At 44.6% G+C, this 19397-nt stretch overlaps 3 protein-coding genes and 1 long non-coding RNA gene across 5 annotated transcripts; 1 reads left to right on the top strand and 3 right to left on the bottom strand.

The window, feature by feature from the left end:
- Positions 1-578: 578 nt before the first annotated feature.
- On the bottom strand, positions 579-2559 carry LOC135638759 (small ribosomal subunit protein uS12). Its single transcript, XM_065152106.1, has 4 exons — positions 2407-2559; positions 1622-1777; positions 1407-1533; positions 579-944 (listed from the first exon to the last, which is right to left on the bottom strand). The coding sequence occupies exons 1-4, from the start codon at positions 2409-2411 to the stop codon at positions 804-806; spliced, it is 429 nt and encodes a 142-aa protein (XP_065008178.1). The 5' UTR covers positions 2412-2559; the 3' UTR covers positions 579-803.
- Positions 2560-4058: 1499 nt separating this feature from the next.
- LOC103984968 (photosystem I reaction center subunit II, chloroplastic-like) lies at positions 4059-4934 on the bottom strand. Its single transcript, XM_009402563.3, has one exon. It carries the CDS (start codon positions 4853-4855, stop codon positions 4232-4234), a length of 624 nt encoding a protein of 207 aa, XP_009400838.2. The 5' UTR covers positions 4856-4934; the 3' UTR covers positions 4059-4231.
- Positions 4935-5326: 392 nt separating this feature from the next.
- On the top strand, positions 5327-8861 carry LOC135637527 (uncharacterized). Its single transcript, XR_010496297.1, has 2 exons — positions 5327-5678; positions 8364-8861. It is a non-coding gene; the product is annotated as an uncharacterized LOC135637527 (long non-coding RNA).
- Positions 8862-12450: 3589 nt separating this feature from the next.
- Positions 12451-19096, bottom strand: LOC135583576 (protein TIME FOR COFFEE-like). 2 transcript variants are annotated; one of them, XM_065152277.1, is made up of 14 exons: positions 18665-19096; positions 18186-18578; positions 17906-18075; positions 17511-17796; positions 17061-17424; positions 16943-16985; positions 16775-16855; positions 16442-16691; positions 16279-16345; positions 16134-16209; positions 15630-16013; positions 14922-15528; positions 13118-14827; positions 12451-13021 (listed from the first exon to the last, which is right to left on the bottom strand). In XM_065152277.1, exons 1-14 carry the CDS (start codon positions 18795-18797, stop codon positions 12978-12980), a joined length of 4608 nt encoding a protein of 1535 aa, XP_065008349.1. In that variant the 5' UTR covers positions 18798-19096; the 3' UTR covers positions 12451-12977. The 2 variants fall into 2 exon arrangements, with proteins under 2 accessions (XP_065008349.1, XP_065008350.1); XM_065152278.1 differs by having other exon boundaries at positions 17906-18072.
- Between the last annotated feature and the right edge of the window lie 301 nt (positions 19097-19397).

Raw genomic sequence — 19397 nt, 5'->3', positions numbered from 1 at the left:
GTTACAATAAGGTCGAAGAGAGATCTGGGGATTCTGAGGCGTCGCTCCAAAGAGAATGAGATGGCAAAGGAACAAGGGGACAGGAAGTAGCCACCACCATCTGCGTCGACATAGTTTCGAGCAACAATTGCAACAACATCAACGCAAGATGGGCGACTATGATATCCATGGCACGCTCCTCGTGAAAGCAAGAGGCATTGCGATAAGATCATCATAGGCAATTAAGCAACTACGTCGACATCGACACCAACAATCATCATCCACTAACAACAACATTATCCACCACCAAATATTAAAATTATTTTTTTATAATTTTTTTATATTTCTATCTATAAAACTAAAATCATTAACATAAATAAACCTAAATGTTTTATTTTTATTATTATAGAAATACTAATATAATTTTTTAAAACGTAAGAATTAAAACTAACTACAAGATGTAATCTATAATTAACCCAGTTCAAAGAGATTCTTCTACCGAACATCATTCCATTACAATGAAAATTGCGGGACCATTGATTAATCCCACCAATTCTTCCTTTGTCTTCGTTTCAACAAAAAAAAAGGGGGCATAATCATTACATAATGACCAATCTCTTCATTCCAAAGCGAATGCAGCACTAAAAAGTTTTGATAAAGAAACTACCATCGGCATAAGAGGGTAAGTGCTAAAGGATGAATAACCATAAAAAAACACGTCTTCAAAAGCAGTTCATCAGTAACTATAGAAAGAGTCATATAGAACTAAGTGCATAATATGGAGCCAAACAATGGTTCATCTGGAAACTCTAGCAGATCCATTATTAAGACCGAGGCTTCTCCTTCTTTTCCTTGAATAGGGCCAACAGGGACACACCAGAAACCTTCACAACCTTAAACCTTACTCCAGGAATGTCACCTACGGCATGGCCCTTCCTTCCAAATCCAGCAATCAAGACTTCATCCTGCAAAAGCAATGCAGCTTAGTAACAGACTACTATTAGAAGTTGAAGTTATCAGCCGATGATATCGACAAGCAAGGCATTTAATCTAGGGCACAAACAGACTATTCGAAGCAGATACTAATATCGGTCTCAGACCATGTCCTATATCAAAAACAAAAAAAAAAGGAATAATACTTGATCGGTGCACTACCATCAACTTGGGCTCAAGTAATTTTCGACATGTGATTCGAGGCATATTAGTTAATGTAACAATTATCCAATCGACTAGGATCATAACACAATGTGACTGATGTATGGTTGCCATGAGACCTTTGCCATATCATTACTGACCAGTGCATATCAGTTTGCACAAGACCAGCCCGATACTACCTCTTATAACTAAATCCTTGCTAACAAGTGCATAGACCATTCATCTGGAAAGCATGATGGCATATAGAATTGCTAGATGAATCTAAAACTTACATTTTCTTCTATAAAATTCAAGCAACCATCATTAGGAACAAAGGCTGCAATTTTCTTCCCATTCTTTATCAGCTGGACTCTAGCACACTTTCGGATAGCGGAGTTGGGCTGCTTGGCTTCAATGCCTCTGCAAGAGCCTATCTAATGTCAGTCCTCCAAACATAAGCAACACCAAAATTAGAAAATGAAAAGTAAATAAGCATTATAAAACTTACATCTTCTCAAGAACAATACCCTTGGCATGCGAAGAACCAGCAAAGGGCTTCTTCCACTCGTTGCCGAGATGACTTTTCTTGTATGCCTTGTCTGCCCATCTCTGCCTCCTCCTGTGAGTTTTGAGCTTGCGCCCAGCTCCCATACCACGAGTCTTCCTGCAACAGAGCTTACAGTTGATGAAAAGACATTTCTCTTTAATCAAACAAGTTCTCTTTATGATCACTCTTATGTTTAGAGGCGCACTAGAAAATTGGTTTTCATTTCTGATCATATATATTACTCAAGCACAAGCAATTGATTGAATTTACTAACTTAACTTATAATCAAAAACAACATTTTTATCTCTAAATATTATACATACAGTCATCAATAATTACAAAAAAACTTTTCCAATCAAACCAAAAGTGCCAAGTAGCCAAACTCCATATGCCAAATTTTTTGAAATATACGCTTGGCAAAACAAGATGATCTTTTGAACATTCAGAAACACACACACACACACAGACAGATACATATTGCAGTCATCCATTGCTCAAAACCCCATCCAAATGGTGATTCGAATTTTCAAAACATCAACTCGATTTCGGTTTCTCCCCCGGTTCTCTTATCTAAGATCCTAAGTAGGCGAAAGCATGAGATCCAAGAAGGATTATAGAGTTCCCGACGAAAAAAGAGAAACATAAACTGATCCATAAGAACCCTAGACAAACAGTTCGAACGTAGCATTAGAAAACGATAAGGAAACTGGAACAAGATCCAGGACCGGGCTATGGCTGAAACTTACCCCATCTTGTCGAACGTTCGACGCCCGCCTTCCTTTGGCCACTGCCTCCTCTTGGGGTTGTCGAAGAATCAAGGATCGGCGGCGCGTGGTGGAAACCCTCCCCGCTCCCGTCCCTTTTATGCACGCGAAGTCAACCTGTTCATGGGCCGCTCTGCCACATCGACCCAACCGGACCAATACGAGGACCATTTGGGCCGATTTCCAGGCCCGGTTATATATATATATATACGCACTCTAAGCAACCTAGAATTAAGTGTAGGTATTATCTTCATCATCTCCTTAGGAAGAAGCTGGATCTTGACAGACCCACATGAGAGATCTGTTTGTGATTTCATAGGTAATATGCCTTTTAAGTTGAAGGTTCTCAACTCTACTGAGCGATGATCAATAGGTATTTGATCCCTGTTAACAAGTTATTCAGCTCTTCGACAGGTAGAACAGAGGAGGAGAAGTTCTCAATGTCAGAAAACAGAGTCAGTAATTCCTCCACATAAACAATAACATCACTTTATAATGAGAGAGAGGGAGAGGAGAGAGCAGATTGCATTGAGTAGTATTTAGAGATGTAGAAGAACAAGTAAGAACTCTCTTTCTTCCTCGTTCTCATCTCTCTCTCTCTCTCTCTCTCTCTCTCTCTCTCTCTCTCTCTCTCTATATATATATATATATATATATATATATGTTTATGTACAAACGTATATGTCGATATGTTCTCCGAGCAGAGAGGCACAAGCATACATGACGTCGAAGAAGGGGGCGCGACGCAAAATCTGAGGCGTTTCTTCTTCTCCGACGCCCTCATCGCTTCAATCGCAACGGCGGCGTGCGCGACTCCACCAGCATCGACCAGAGGACCTGCACGTCCTCATACGGGCACGACTTCACATCCTCGTACAGGATGTGTATCCCCCTCCCTGTCAATGCAACCGTGTCATACGCCATGGCGTGGCGCTAACTAAAACGGAAGAAAGATGAAGAAACAGAGGCAGCGGAGGGAGCGTAGTACTCTTCTTGTGTGCCGAATGCAAACGAATCCACAGCTTCTTCAGAGGGGAGAAGAGGGACTGCAGCCTCCCCATCTGGAGCAGCGGCGGTGAAAGCAGAGCAGTGAGAGCGATGAAAAAGGGGAGGAGGAAGCAATTATCACTTTGCTTTGGGCTTGGGTGTTGTCCATTTCACTGTTCCTCTCTCCTGCCACACTGCACTACCCCTCCTTGCAGTCCTACTCATGCATTACATGCTGTCTTGGTACCATGTCACTGTCCACCTCCCTTCTCAATAGTCATCCCTTTGCCTCAGAGCCCAAGTATGAAGATTCGCTTGCGTTGCAGTCGCCATGCTCACATACAGACGAAGTCGGCAGTGGATTTGCAGTCAACGTCACTTGAGAAGGCTTCATCATGGCCAATAAAGACCTCTTGATGGACGTCCCATTGCCGACGTTTGCCGACCGCTGGACTATGCTTTAATACCCAGCAGCATAAAGCTCACAGGGATGCCTGCACTCAGCTTAATTAATGGAGTCTCTCGTAAGAAGCATGGCATTCGGTGGAGATATATAGCTTCGATTGTGATCGGCGAAGACCAATGATTAAGACTATATGACCAAGTCTATCGAACCAATTAACAGAATTATTTACTCCGAGCAGTCGTAATCTGGGAATCATATGAGCAGCTTAATTGAAGTTGTGCACAGAGTTTGGATGAGAAATAATACAAGTGTAGGAGATGTAGAGATAAGAATGAGATTACAGAAGGCGAATGGAGTTCATATATATGATATCATGTGACACGGGGAAGGGAAGCATGCAGGAGATGTATGTGGTCACAGATCATAGACTTGCTTGCCGGTGAACTTGACCTCGATGGGGCTGACGTTCTTGCCGATGGACCTCATGTTCTGGCCGACGCCTTGGCGGCCGGGGTTGACCTTCTCCGGGTAGACGCCGTCCTTGGGGTGGAGGTACTGCACCTCGCCGTTGGGGAACACCCGGTAGAACTGGTACTTGATCTTGTACTTGGAGCGCAGCCGGGTGCCGAGCGCCAGGCACTGCTCCTTGCGTGCCAGCTTCAGCAGGTTGGGCCCCTGACGCATGATGGCGGCGCCGCCGGTGGGCATCTCGAACACCTGCTCCTTGGGGGAGTCCCAGGTGATGACGTAGAACTCCTCCACCTGCGCCTTGCGGAGAAGCCCTCCCGTGCTGCCGCCGAAGATGGGGGAGGGGGTGTTGGGGTCCAGCTGAGGCGGGGTGAAGCCGGCAGGGGCCTCGGGAGCCTCAGGCGCCGCCGTCTTCTTCTCCTCGGTGGCCGACACCCGCAGGCTGGCGACGCGGAGCTGCCTCGCCCCGGGGGTTTGCTTCCACGGGAGGAGTGCGGGGGGGGCGGCGGGCTTGGAGAACGGGATGGTGGTGGGAGGGGTGAAAAGGGAGGTTTGTGTTGACATGGCCATGGCGTTGGTGCTGAAACTGCTGCTGCTGCTGCTGCTGGTAATGGAGATGGCAGATGGAGGAGTGTGTGGGAGAGAAAAGGTCCATGGGAAGGAGGTGAAGGATTGGAGTTGGATAGGGTGGGATGAGTTGGACCAATGGGAGAGCATGATTTTGATAGGCCTCCTTGCCCACACCGCACGCACCCTCAGACTATTGTTGTGATATTGTCCTTTGTTTCCTCCAATAATATATATATATATATATATATATATATATATATATATATATATATATATATATCGTTCAAAAATTAATTACAACTTTTAAAGGTTAGGATATTTCAGATACATTAATATTATATATTTATATTCAATTAATCAATATTAATCATGTTTATATATGGGAAATTTTAATATTAAGAGGAATAAGGACATGAATCTTTTCCAAGCCTCAATCAACATGAAGACTGCGTCGGAGCCAATTCGACACGGCAAGGGCGGAATCAGCATAAGCCACCAGCGGCGCAGGGGAGGAGGCGCCGCGCGTGGAAGGAACGCCAGTCACTCCTTCCACATGTCGTGGTGGAAATCCGCCGAACCCAATGCCTTGGTTCGCGCAGTCAATCCATGATCCTCCTCCCTCCAGCTCCACAGAACTCCCCCTCCTCCGCCTATAGGGTTTCGGCATCGCCGGCTCTCCATGTTCGCCTGGAGTCCCGGCGATCACATTGTTGCCCTCCTCCGAGATGCGGAAGAATTCGTTCGATGGCGGCGACTAGAAGATCACAGCTATTATGGAGCTGATGTTGGTGGTGATGCTTACATTATCTCCGATGCCCACCGAGTAAGCCTTTTGCTTGTTAGAAGTTTTTATTGCGCGAGGCACTTGTTTGAACAAAGCAAGCGACTTGCTTTAGGAAAGTTATAACAACATAACTGAGAGAAAACATAATCATGATTTTTATGTATTAGATATGCAAAATAATTGTTACTATAACATTAAATTACATGCATCTAATCTAACAAAAATATTAATTAAACTAGTTCAATCCAATAGTTCAATAATCTTTAAGGTTTTTTACTGTATTTTTTCAGTTTCAGCAATATTATCTATGACATATTGATTCTAGTAGATGTACTTTGTTGATAGAGGGTAGTATAGCCATCGATCAGGCAATATTCCTGAAGCTACTCGTGGATCTGTTATTAATTGTTTTTTTATTGGAACATGTATTTTGTGCTTAATAACTGTTGAATACTATCAGTGGATATCAGTGACATAGAATTGACATGTCTGTTCAGAACCGATGTATTGGTTTTCATGGAATTCTATAAAATGAAATAGTACCCATTTGAAAGTATGATTTGCTGATTCTACAAACCTATGTTTAGAAGAAGAAATTGTAAATGATCATCACACTCGAGAAAAAACCGACCAAAAGTAGTTCAGCGAGAAATTTGTTCCTGATCCAATCAATCACCACTCATGGGTTCTCAAAATGCTTTATTCTTCTAAAAAAACTCGTCTCGAGTATTAATTGTCAAATTTTGAACTATTTTCACCGATCCACCTGCTTATCTGTTTGATAAAGGGTATCAAACAACTCCAAATTCTCAACATGATACTTTAAACATCAAATAGACTTGTACAATCAAAATTCAGCAAGAAATTTGGCCTACAAAAGAGATCTGAGGTTATGTGAAATTGTATCAAGTTAACTAAATCTGCTACAAAGCCATTGAGGCCTGGAGTAACATAAATGTGAGATGAAAATGATGTTACTGAAACAACATTGATATGGAGGGGTTTGAGAAGGCTAAATTAAGATGGAAACAGTTTCTGGAGGTTTGCAGACAGTACCTGAACTAATTAAGGTCTGTATTGAGCCTTACCCTTAGCAGAGAGGCTGTCTATTGTACCCTAACTTTAAGCATATTTAGATGTTAATCTACATTATATACGCTTATCCCACAATACTAACTATGGTGCAGTTCATTTAGATTACGTAGCACATGATTAACCAACAAAGCTTCCATGAACCATGTTTACTTTTCCCTTTTTGCTGGGTTGCAGAGAACTGTAATTGAACTAACTAATTGACTACAATTTATTATGACCTTCCACCTTGTTCATTTTTGCAATGCAAAGCATGGTATTTAATTATGAATCTCCTTTCCAGCAATGAATCTAACACTAGAAATATTTTCCTCGGTGTATTGAAGTAATCTTGTGGTCCTGAAATATGATGCTACATAAATATCAATAGAATTTATAGATTAAGAGTGTGACCTTAAAGGATTTCTTTTGTCTACAACTGTAATCTGTAAAACTCCTTATCTTTTCTTTCAAGATTGAGCAATTACTGGCTCATCAATGTTGTATACTCTGTGACTGATTTTCAACTTAAAAGTTGATCATTTGGACTGGCAGATGCTTTAATTTGCCATTTCTGTATTCTAGAAGCTGGTAGAATTTGAATATAAAATACATAGTTTGAATGCATAGTACCACAACTCAGCAAACAATTGCAATGTTTATGAAAACAAATTAGACCTAATTTAGAAACTCAACATACAAGGAGTATCATTTTAAAAGTCCTTTGGCAAATCTTTGGATGAAAATTTTAGTGGGGAAAAGGAACTTAACAGGATGTGTAAAGGTATATCAGGATGTCACTATCATCAAGAACATGTAGAATGGCAGCTGACACTACATACGGACAGATCCCGCATCTACGTTGCAGTGCATGCAACCATCTTTAAACACAAAGTTAAAATCTTTTTTATGTTTTGTGGTTCTCTAGATGAATATAGGAGATTGCAGCCTGCCACTATCTCACCCTCACTGGCGTAGACACTTTGTTGAACTCACGATAGTCAAATCTGAGAACCTAGCACCAATTGTGCTAGTGAAAAGAACCATTTAATTGTTCCAATACCATAGAGGACTTTAGGAATCTGCCTGACCATTGAATCATATATAATTTGTATATGTGACATAGTGCCAAAATAATTATTTTCATGATCTTATGTGAGAACTTCACTGACAGTTTATTCTGATTTTAGCCACTCTGCTCGATGAAAATGAAAACTATCTCATTGTTTGTGCAATAGAAAATCCTGAAATGGTACGATATGTTGCTAAAAAGTCATGCTCAATACAAGAAAACCTGATGACCATTGATCTTATCGGTGTATAATGGCACAGCTGATTACTTTGTCCATGTCATTTCTGAAGATAAAACACCCTAGTTGTTTATTGTATGAAATTCCACGGATTAGATTATGGCAAAATAATCTTTTCATATTTTCTCACTCTGAAGATTCCACGTCCTAGTTATTAGATTAGATGATGGCGAAATTATTTTATTTTTTTTTCTTTGATATGTTTTCTACTCCTGTTTTAATTGTTGAGTTGGTTGGCATTACTTCTGATATATTTTGTTAGAACTAGCAAAGCGAACTTTTTAGATGCATTGGTTTGGAATGTACTATCTAACTGTTTTGTTGGTTTGAATGCCACTAATAGGTCATGTTCGTGTTCCTCTTCAAGCAAAGTCATGACATGTAGCAGATCAGTAACATCACTACACAAAGATTCAAAGATGTAAGATGCAGAAGACCAGTCATACCGGTTTGGGAACCTCCGAGTGGCACAAAAGGGAAGGGCTGGCCCAGGTTATCACCATGATTGGATCATCGCCTGTGTAGTAGCAGCTTGTTGCATGGGTACAAAATTACAGGAGTTTGAGTGCGGCGGACTGATCTCGGACCCCTTTTTGTTGCATGACCATTCTAAACTTACAAAGTGGCGAAGTCACTGATAAAAGCTCGTGTGATCCTGAGCTTTTGTGCTCATCTACTTTTCTTTTTCTTGCAACCGCTCAGGCACTAGATGAGGTTAAAATTGGGTTGATTCTGTGGGTTACAATATCGCACATCTTAGGCAAATCAGCTCTGTTTGTGACGAAATGATGCAATTGTATGAATTGGTGTGTATTATTCTATATCAATGTCACTTCATTCATTAGGATGTGAAATTGTAGTGGCCATACTTGGCTTGAGCCTTGATCCTTTTTCTTTTTCTTTCTATTTGCTTCATTCTTGTCATGAGATGGAACCTATTTAAGGTATTAACTGTTAGAGCAAAAGTAAATAAAAACATTCCTACTAAAAAATCCAGACGTATTCTTGATCTTCATGCAGGTTTCATTGGGAAAGCTATCCGAAGATACAATCGGGAGGATTCTTCTTTCAGCACAATTATAAAAGAATTTTGAAGGTGCTTCAGCACCGATGAAAGAGAAAATAATGAAAAGAAACAAGGTAAGGAAGCTGAAGCAAGAAGAAGAAGAACTTGTAACTTAATCCGTCCAACCAGAGAATGTCACGTAACCGAGTCACTGACGGAGGTACTGTGCAAGAGAGTAACACACACACATAAAAAACCTCCACTTAACCGACTTCGTATTTAAGGATCACAAAGGAAATTTAACGTTGTTCCCTAACATTAACAGTCTTGTTGTGATCTATAAGATTCACTGTCGACTTTCTCCTCTCTCTCTCTCTCTCTCTCTCTCTCTCTCTCTCTCTCTCTAGTGTTGTAGGTAAAGCGACCACTCATGGCATTATTCCTCGATGACACCCACGCATCACCCCACGAGGCTTTATTCTCCTTTTGTCTCTTTTTGGCATGTGGTGGAGAGGGGCCTACGTGGGGCCATGGTCGGGGCTAATGCTTGAGCTGGACAGCAGTCGCTTCTCATTCCTTCGCATCAGAAGACGACATTTATATATCTTGAGATATTTATTCGTGGGAAAGACACATCAATCCTATCGATCAATCATATCACAATAAGATATTTATTTCAGAATCGGTCGTATACAGAAGCCCTCCACCTCCTCCTACGGGTGTTCTACAGCTGAAGAACAACCGGTGCCCCTTTTCCTTCTCCAGCAAATAGATACGGCGACGTCCAGTGGCTGTATCTCAAGCATCAGAATTCCAGAGCAGGAAGTGTGGCATCGTCCTTGGCAAAAGGACGCAAACACAGCAACAGATAACGCGATCAAGGAGTGGAAGCAGCTCTAATGGCTTCTGCAACGTACAACAGCATGTGGCAGCACCCTTCAAACCTACATCTCGTTTCTCCTGTTGATAACAGCGAGCAGTAGCAACCATCTGCTGTTGCTGCACTCCCTCCCCATGTTCCGTTCTCCCAGAATCCCACCAGCAACCCACAGAGCTACAGAACCTGGATTCATTACTTGCAGAATACTGGCGATTAACCCTCCAAATGCCACCGGCCCCGACCGACAACTGTACACTGGCATGAAGGTCACAGCCCCTTGTACGTTGTTCATGAAGTCTGGAGCCGCAGCTGGGCTTCAGTCTTTCCAGGAGGAAAACAGCAACATTCTTGGATTCTGACATCTCATTTATGGCAAAAGACCTTCCCAGGAAACGACAAGCTTCATCTGTTACTGACAGCGAGACAGGATCAAACCCGAGGCTGATCACCTCCGTGCATGCTTCCGCTACTCGACAAAGTCTGGGTAGACGGAGGAGGAGGAGGAGGAGGCGGCTCGTTTTATGGTCGACTACATCCCACGAGGAAGCCAGCCCCACTTCACTGTGAGCTGAGGGTTCGAAGTCACCCTAATTATTGTACTCCCTGACTGGTGATGCTCACGTTCAAAATGATGGTTGGAATCCGACTGCCATGGTTGGTGGGCTTGATCGATGTACCAGCTAGCGACTTTGACATGGAAAGTAGGCAGTCCTAACAGAGCATGTAAATGGCTCCAGTCTCCTTGGTCCTGTTAAAGATGAGTGGGCGCACCGCGAGGTGTTGCGACTGCAGCTTATCGCTGCTTCTGAGCTGTGCGTGGGGTCGGTGGAGCAGCGCTGCGCCACCTGACTGCTGGCATCTCCGTGCTTTTAAGCCCATTCATTTTTTACCATGCCGACAGCAACTCGCTACACGCCTTCTTCTTCTTCGGTGTCCGGCAGTGAGAGTCCCACGAGGTGGGGCTGATGGTGGAGGAGCGTGCACGCTTCCTCCACCGGCATCCTCTCTTCCCCTCGGCTGCTCAAGTCCAAGATGACGGCCGCCGCTACACCCTACAGTGAAAGGCAATCACAACCACGATGAGTCAGCAGGAGGTACACACACATGAATCGAGAATGAATTGGTGGCCATTTCAGCCGGATGACGATCAAGGAGGGAAGAGATCAAAGCACAAGGTATGGATAACATCCATCCACAGCTCACATGGCTACGGTCCTCGGTAGGATGGGGCCATTGGCATCTCTCGCCAGTAGCTCGTGATCCCAAGTCCTTTGTCTGCTCTCGGTCGTAAGCAGCAGCCGATGATGCGAGTGCGAGTGCGAGTGTCTGTAGTTAAAGGGCTTCAGCAACACTCATTTGGATTCCTCGCGTGAGCTTTTCAGCAACACAAGCCGTGGTAGATCTCTTCACATCCTGTGCCAAGGACAATAACAGTAGAAGATAAAAGTTGGATTTACTTTCTCCACCAGCAGCATTAGTAATTTCTCTACCAATGACAACCAGCTTTACCTCAGATTTCTCATTTTTGTGCCACTGGACAAGATATCTGCCTCACAAAGCCATGTTTGGATTGGCCCCTCCACAAACTTCAGCTGGCGGGGAACCTTTCCTGCACAGTCCACTTAACAGCTGCTTTGGCCACCAGAGGAAAGAAAGGTGTGCACAGGTAAGTTCTTGTGCTTGAAGAAACCATGAACCATTTGGTGATCATGTGAACAGTGTCCATGGTGTCTTGGGATTTAAAGTAATCACGGAATTGAAATAGTATGGACTTACCATCGATGGAGAGACAGATTCCACTTCTTACCATGAATTCTCTGATCCCACCAATCTGCACAAGAAGACACTCGAAAACAGGATAAAGGCGAATCAGATGACAAAGAATAGCAATGAGCTATTGCAGAGAAAGAAAAGCAGCAGATCGCTAACAAATAGGATGAAAATAATATGTTATTGGAATCTGTCATAAGTTTGTAAATACCAACTCTGACCAAAAAAAGCAGTCCAAACTGCCAAATTTTTTTGTGCAACCCTCACAACTTAATCAAATATAAAGGGAGACATTGATTGATGAGTGGGGTATACGTTTCCCACTAACAAGAGCTTTGGCTAAAAGCCAGGAGGAAACACAACAAATCTCACTTTATCTAACACAAGAAAGAGCGTTGCAGCAAACGTATTGTAATGCATATTGATTGGAACATAAATTGTTACCTAGTAATCGTGGAGACTGTCCAGAATACAGCAACCCTGTAGTCATCCAGACATTGTTTTCACCTCTCAATGTTTGGCAAAAGAGAATTTAGGACTTGAAACCATGGTGTTGATAACCTGCACCAAAAAATACCTCAGAATTAAATATTTATTGCAATATGTGCATGAGAATCTTCAATGATATCAATTCACAATCACCCTTCATTATTCTCTGCAGTAAGAAGTGCAAAGCAAACACAACTGATGCTTCACATCTTCACAGAAAGACAAATTTTTTAACGAGCACAAGGATGTTTAGCCAACAGAAATGAAAGATGGCAACGAAATGAATTGACACACCACTCAAGTCTGCATAATCAGTATCTTAACAGCATCGGAGAACAGATGTTTATATGTAAAACCATGGAGGAATAGCATGTAATGATGATCTCAATGTAATCATCTCACTTTTTAAGTTATAAATGAAACAGAAGAAACAGGACACAATTGAGGTTAGCATTTGACCGCACTATACAAAATCCAGATAGGAGGATATTTTTTGTACAGTCATCTTCTTCCCTATGCTGCTTTGTGCTTAGTCCCTCTGCCCCTCTCGTCTCAAGACTGCAGGGGACTTGAGAACAAAACAAAATGCTGGCTGGTTCTTACCCACCACCACTTTCCTTCTGCTGTCCCCCATTTCTCATTGTCCTTCCTATCCAATTCGAACATTCAAATTGTGCACACCTTTGAACAGAGACCTACAGGGCAATGGGCCAGGAAAGAGGGAGGAGAATCCTCTTGTTTGATTCCAGAATCTTATCCAAAGAGGCCTCTGATGCAGTTGGTGTGGCCGAGCATCATTGTCCGATCCAACATTACCTCTTCTCAGGCTGCCAACAGGCTTGTAAATTGTCACTTCCTGGTAGAACATATTATGATAATATGAGCACTCAGTCTGATAAAGCAGTTTTGGATCTATACAGGAGAATAATGAAAAAAAGACAAGTGTAATCACCAGGTTTGTGATCAGTCGATGGCTTCATGGAAAATGGTGGCATAGACATATAAGTGAATGCAGCAGACATTGGATGGCGAGGAGAGCCAGAGGCAGACTGAGCAGCCGCAGCCAGCTGAGTCGCATTAAGAAAGCTAGGTGGAGGCAGACCCTTCATGCTGTTGGCCGCAGCCATGGCCTTTGCAGGATCAGATGTGGCGGAAACACCAGCCAGTGTAAGTGCGGAGGGGGCACAAAGGGAAAGCATCCCAGTGGAAGATGATGTTGAGCTTTGTTGCTGCTGCTGTTGAGACTGTCGTGTTTGTGATTCAGACTGGCGCTTTTGATAGTATTGAGCAGCAATGGGAGCAGAACCACCGGATTGAGCACATTGGACCTGTTGCATGTGCGAATTAGAGAAGAACAGCTGGCCCTCGGAGAAAGCTTGCTGCTTTGGTTGCTGAGGCTGCTGCTGCAGCTTACTGTTAGAGCTGGGGGCAGGCGGAGGAACTTTCTGGGGGTGTCCAAGAATGGGTAGCACATTTGGGTTACCCATAGTTATTGATTTTGAGCTAGAGCTTGATGCCGATTGCTTTACACTTGATTGTTGATGAAGCAAAACTGCAGAGGTTTGAGGACTGGGTTTTATGCTTGCAGATGCACTTGGACTCCCACCAGCACTCTTGGAGACTGAACTTGAGGGCGATCCAACAGCAATAGTGGCAGATGATGGAGATGGACTTCCACAAGCTCCAGAGAGATGTTGACCCCCTGGAGGTACCACTTTATTTGAATTCATGCCAAATGAAATCTGGGTTTGGTGGCTTTGGGCGGGAAACGGCTGTTGGGTCGTTCTGCCTTGCAGTTGGAGAACATTGTTCATCATCACCTGAGTAGGTGTGACTGCAGAAGGATCCACACCTCTTCCAGCAGATGTCTTGCCCTGAGGCCACTGGATCGGGCTGCCACCTTGTCCAAGAGCCTGAGAAAAGCCAGTTAGAGCATGAGGGAACTTAGCAATGGTAGAACCTCCCGGCAGACTCTCAGGATGGATATTAGTATTGTTGCTTGAGGCTGAGGGCTTTGAACGAGATGATACAGGATGGTGCTGCATCTGCAGCGGTTGCTGCTGAAGATGAATTAGATGTTGTTGCTGTGGTTGGGAGTTGGGAACAAGAGTTGTAGTTGTAGCCGTGCCAGCAGAACGGTCAGCAGATCTACTGCCATTTGCAGGAGATTGAATGGGGTTTACTGACCGGGAAGAGATATCAATGATGCTGTTATTGAGAACAGATGAGATGGAAGATTCACCATCTCCTTTTGCAAATGAAAGAGAATGCTGTGGACCTTTGCTTACAGTCATAATCTTTCTACCTTCTTCACCACTCACATTTGTGTTCATCAACTCCCTGGCAACAGATTTCCCATCTTCTGACATTTGGTGGACCTTCTGTTCTGTCGCTTGAGCAGCTGCAGCAACTGCAGCTGTGCCAATCTGGTGGTAGCCATGTTTAGACATTTCTGGGAGGCTATATGTAATGGCATGATTTTGTGCCACGGAAGAGAAGTCGAGACCTGGTATTGCAGTTCCAGACCCACCAAAGGATGCAAAGGGTATTGTAAAAGCTTGAGGTGGTGTAAGCTCTACCATCATGTTCTGCTTTTGTTGTGCCTGATGATTAATTGGCTGCTTATCACGATGAACCCCATTATTGCACATTTTTCTAGCAGCTGCAGCAGTAGATATCAAAGCAAAGCTTTGAGAATGAATTGGCTTAAAAAATTGTTCGGCAAAAGATGCCCTTCTGAGATTGAGAAGTCTTACCATTAGCAGTGGGAAGGTTATCTTCCATGTCCTTATTGCACTCCTTGGGACGAGCATGCTGAGACAGGAGGCCCTGTTGCTGATTAATGGCTGGAAAACCATTAGAACTTGCACCAGCAGCACCAGAACCACCTCCCCCAATGTGGTGTAATTGCTGCAGATGTTTCTGCAAGGAAGGCCCGCTCAAAGTGATTGGACTCTGGTGACTCTGTTGAACATGAGGTAGTGGCCCTGCTGGTTGCTGCTGCTGCTGCGGTCGTATTTGTGATGGGTGAAGCATGTGAGGAGGGTAGAAGAAGGGCATTGCTTGAGGATTACTTGTTCCTCGAAATGATGGAGCCCCTGTAATATGGGCAGGAATAGGAAAAGGATACACATTGTTCTGAAGAAAAGCCAGGTACTGAGCTTCATTAGGAGGCAAACTAGCAAAGCTCATGTTCACTGGATTCACCGACCCACCACCCCCGCAGCTCCCCACAGCAGAATTCAAGGCACCAGATGCCCGCACCTCAGCACCAGAGCCCACAGAAGCTTTTGCTGTCCCAGGCCTACTGGAAGCAGCTGTGGCCTGCTGCTGGTTGACAGGGAAAACGAATGCAGGCCCATGCTAAATAGACAGAAGAAGGGGTCCAAAAAGAAAGGCTTTCATTATTCCTTGCACCAACAGTTCTAAAAGATCCGCCATGGATGAGTGAAAAGAATCCTTACCGGAGTGTTGTTTGCTGATCCAGACTGAGGCATCTGCTGGAGAATTAGTGGCTTTCTCTGGGCAGTATCCATGATTTGCATTTTCTCCTGTGTGATATTACCCATATATGATGTTAACTCTGGTGTCCCCTTGGTATCTTGCAATGCACCCATGTTAGCCCCTGGAAAGCTTCCCTGCATGGGATTTATAGGGATAGCAGCATCTGAAGGTGGAACCATATTAGGATTATATGGCTTGGCCCCGTACAAAGGTGTAGCTCCAGCTGCAGCAGTCCAGAAACAATTCATCCGTGCAAACTTCTGGTGGTTGGATATCATCTGTGCGACATAGCAATGCCTAGCACAGCGCTTTGGTCGGGGATGCATTTGAAGAAAGGCTGGTGGCTGCAACAGAAGTTATGAGAATCAGAGAGAACCTACCTAAGATAATTATTTTGCATGCACATGTGTGGTATGTATGTGCGCGCTTGAGATAGAAAGTGTGCGTGGGTAAGGAGAAGAAACCTGCAAGGAACCCGAAGGATCTGCATTTCTATCAGTAGCAACAACAGCTTGCACAGATGGAACTTGACCCATGTACCTGAGGATGAAGAAGATGAATCCTCCAACGCCAATTGGAAAGTCTTAGAAAAATAAGACAATTGCTTACCCAAAGGGAGGAAAAACCCCTGGCCAAGTTCCAACAGTCAATGGCATATGGAGCGAGGATGCCGATGCTTAAATGTGAAAAGAGGAAACAGATCTAAAGATAGAAATCCAAATGGAAAAGATCAAACAAGAATGAGAACGATTGGTTGGGAAATGTTTATTACCAGACTTCTCTTGTTTAGGCTCTACTTTAGAATCTTTCACTTGCTGCCTGTGGATTTGCACTTTGTCAAAGCCACTATCATCTTTCTTCGGCTTTCCCAAATCAACTTGAAGGTCAAGATTCTGTGTGATTACTACTTGCTTCTTCAGATCAATATCTTTCTGAGCAGACTTCTCAATCTGTCGTTCATCTCTCATCAATGTACTCTCTGCAGGCTTTGCCTCTGCCTTATCCTTGTTCACTTTTGATCCCTAACAATTGCAGAAGTGACTTTAGAGTCGAGCCAAAACAACTTTTGCAAGTTATTGCCACAAATTTTAACATAACTTCCAACCATTTCAACGTTTGTGCCCTGTGGCTTTTGTTCTGGCTCAAAGTCATCCCTCTCTGGAGACAGCTTTCCTGGAGGAGGTGCCTGCAATAAACACATAAATTCGTTCAATTAAATAGCCCTTGAATGAAGAAACTTACAAAAGATGCTGAAAGAAGCACATCCACCCACCATCAGATCAATCTTCAACTTCTCCTTCAGGTTATCCAAGGATCTGTAACATTGTGAGTAGCTTAAGAAATCAAATCGAGATATAATTGTAAGAAAGATACTGCAAATTAGAAGTTACATCTTTGTAGCATCCAAGTCAGTCCGAGCAGATCCTTTGACAGGTGCAACGAGCTCTTGCTTGTTTTCCATTTTGTCCCCAATGTTTGAGACTGTTGTCAATGGATGCAAATCCTGAATCTTATTCTTCTCCTTCTTTGCTGACTCCTGCTGTTGTACAACGGATAACCCATCCTGAGAGGCCAAAACATCAATGGACCCACCGCCATTTTTTAGGGAATTAAATGCAACATTCTTCTCCAATCTTGGCGATGAAGCCTCTGTTTTAATCTGGTTATCTGAATCCACTTTGGCAATGGAAGGCACTGGACTTGTGGGGCCTTCTTCGTCAAACTTCACAGGTCTCGGCCTTTTTCTCTTCGGAGCTGCAGATATTACTGCATCGATCAGCGAAGAAATAAAAATGTCGGTGAAACAGAGGAAAAGGATCGATTTGGTGTACAGAACAGACCAATAGTAGGCAACGGAGTAGGAATAGAATGTAAATTGGATGACGGAAGTGCTGCCGGAGATGGCGACATTGAGCTTGGTGATGACACTCTCGATTTAGTTTCATTGCCCGACCCGCCATCCACATCCCGTGCCTCCAGCTTGTGGCTGTCCTGCTCCGGAAGAGACTCGAATTGCCTCGTCATCCCGTACAGAACCTCGGCGACCTCGATCTCGATCTCATCTTGGCTCAAAGATGCCGATTTGGATATCTTTGGCGGCCGGTGCTTGGCTCCGCTGATCGGCTTCTGATGCCATGAATCAACAAACAAGAAAGCAAACGTCAATCGGTTGAAGCCAAATAAGAACACAGGGAAAGAAGAGGTAGTGCATGGTGTCAGGATTGGTCCAACCAACCATCTTTTTCCGAAGGGAGCCATTGGAAGAAGACGGTGAGAGTTGGGAGGTGGAAGCGGGGCTCAGCCTCGACGGAGAAATGGATGTTTGCTGGGTGATCTGCTCTCCGCCTCCGCCGCCACCTCCAGCTCCTAAAACTGGAGCCATTTCATGTGTCCTTTTTGTAGCTGCTGCAGAACCAAGAGGAGATAAGGATAAGAAAAAAGGGAGAAGAAAATAAAGCGAAAACCTTTTCTCTTCTTAATTCGTTCTCTCATCTCCCGGCTTCCTCATCGCCTACCTGAACGAGCTTTTCTCGGTACGGTGAAACCGATCATCTCATCTGCCTTCCACTTCACGACTTTAGGCGGAAACGTCTTCCGCGACTGCTGCTGGTGTTGGTGGTGATGGTTGTTCTGCTGTGGCGACGAAGCCGCCAAAGGATTTAGAAGAGGGGGCGAGGACGGTGGTAGCCGGACGGGGACGGACAGGTCCTCGTCTTCATCGTCCTCATCTTGGTCGATGCTCTCCTCGGAGCTTTCCTCGGCGTCATCTCTATCTCTGTTGCTCCCGTGGAGCAACCTGTCCCCTCTCCTCCTCTTGCTCCGGCCAGATCTGTCCCGATCCCGGTCTTTCTTCACCCCTCGATCCCGCAGCCTTGACGTCTCCGGCATCTCCATCCTTCCATCCTTCTCTGCAGAAGACATATCGAAGTGACAGAAGTTGAAATCCGAGAAGACGAAGACAAAAACACGGAAACAAAGTCCGGGGCCTCCAAACCAGGAGAGTCTCTGAAGCCGCTGTTGTTCCTCTGCCTCCTCCTCGACAACCCTCCTCCGCCGACGCCGACGCTGACGCCGTTGGCCGCCGCCGCCGGAATGGTCCCTCTCCGAGCTTCACGATTTCTCTCCATCTCTCCCTGTCATCCAATTAGATCACCAGCTTCTCCTCATCCCCTCCGCCAGATCTCCCATAAAATCCAACCGACGCCGTTCACCGCCCAAATGGTTCCCGATACCGGTCCCGTCCCACGGACCAGATCGCGTAAGCTCGCCGGAATCCTTCAGAACCCAAAAGAGCAGGAATTTTTCCGCCAGATCTCTTCCACCTCCTCCTCCACTCCGTGTGCTTTCTCTCTCTCTCTCTCTCTTTTCCTTTTCCTCTGCTTCGCCACTCTCTATCTTATGGTTTTGCTTCCGTCGCCTATTTCTGCAGCACCACCCGCTTTCCCTTACGTTTTGTCGCTCACCCGAACAAACCATCGATCCAGATCGCCCCTTCAACCCTTGGCTCCGTCCGCAGTCCGTCCGATCGTCCTCCACATCGGACGGTCCAACCATGGTGATGCCATCGTGGCAACACTTAGACCGTCCGATACGCTGCGGGCTCCAGGGACCAGACCGAGCTGTCGCGGGTGCTCGCTCTAAAAATCGCCGCCCTAGTCGCCTTCTCACTGGAAAAATGACCGACACGTGTGCGCTTCCAGGGTGAATTGCGCCTCGAATTCCAGCAT

This window comes from Musa acuminata, chromosome BXJ3-5 (genome assembly GCF_036884655.1).
Source record: "Musa acuminata AAA Group cultivar baxijiao chromosome BXJ3-5, Cavendish_Baxijiao_AAA, whole genome shotgun sequence".
Classification (NCBI taxonomy): domain Eukaryota; kingdom Viridiplantae; phylum Streptophyta; class Magnoliopsida; order Zingiberales; family Musaceae; genus Musa; species Musa acuminata.
This window is presented reverse-complemented; position numbering and strand designations above follow the sequence as displayed.

What these genes read in the sequence shown, in the direction of transcription:
- LOC135638759 (XM_065152106.1), bottom strand. An exon ending in GGTATTGTTCTTGAGAAGAT is followed by an intron (nt 1,534 to 1,621) that starts GTAAGTTTTATA and finishes AGGCTCTTGCAG; the next exon opens with AGGCATTGAAGCCAAGCAGC. An exon ending in TGAATTTTATAGAAGAAAAT is followed by an intron (nt 945 to 1,406) that starts GTAAGTTTTAGA and finishes TTGCTTTTGCAG; the next exon opens with GATGAAGTCTTGATTGCTGG.
- LOC103984968 (XM_009402563.3), bottom strand. Translation starts at nt 4,855, where the DNA reads ATGGCCATGTCAACACAAACCTCCCTTTTCACCCCTCCCACCACCATC.
- LOC135583576 (XM_065152277.1), bottom strand. Translation starts at nt 18,797, where the DNA reads ATGGAGAGAAATCGTGAAGCTCGGAGAGGGACCATTCCGGCGGCGGCG. An exon ending in AGTTGAAGATTGATCTGATG is followed by an intron (nt 16,856 to 16,942) that starts GTGGGTGGATGT and finishes TGTTTATTGCAG; the next exon opens with GCACCTCCTCCAGGAAAGCT. An exon ending in AGGGCACAAACGTTGAAATG is followed by an intron (nt 16,692 to 16,774) that starts GTTGGAAGTTAT and finishes TGCAATTGTTAG; the next exon opens with GGATCAAAAGTGAACAAGGA.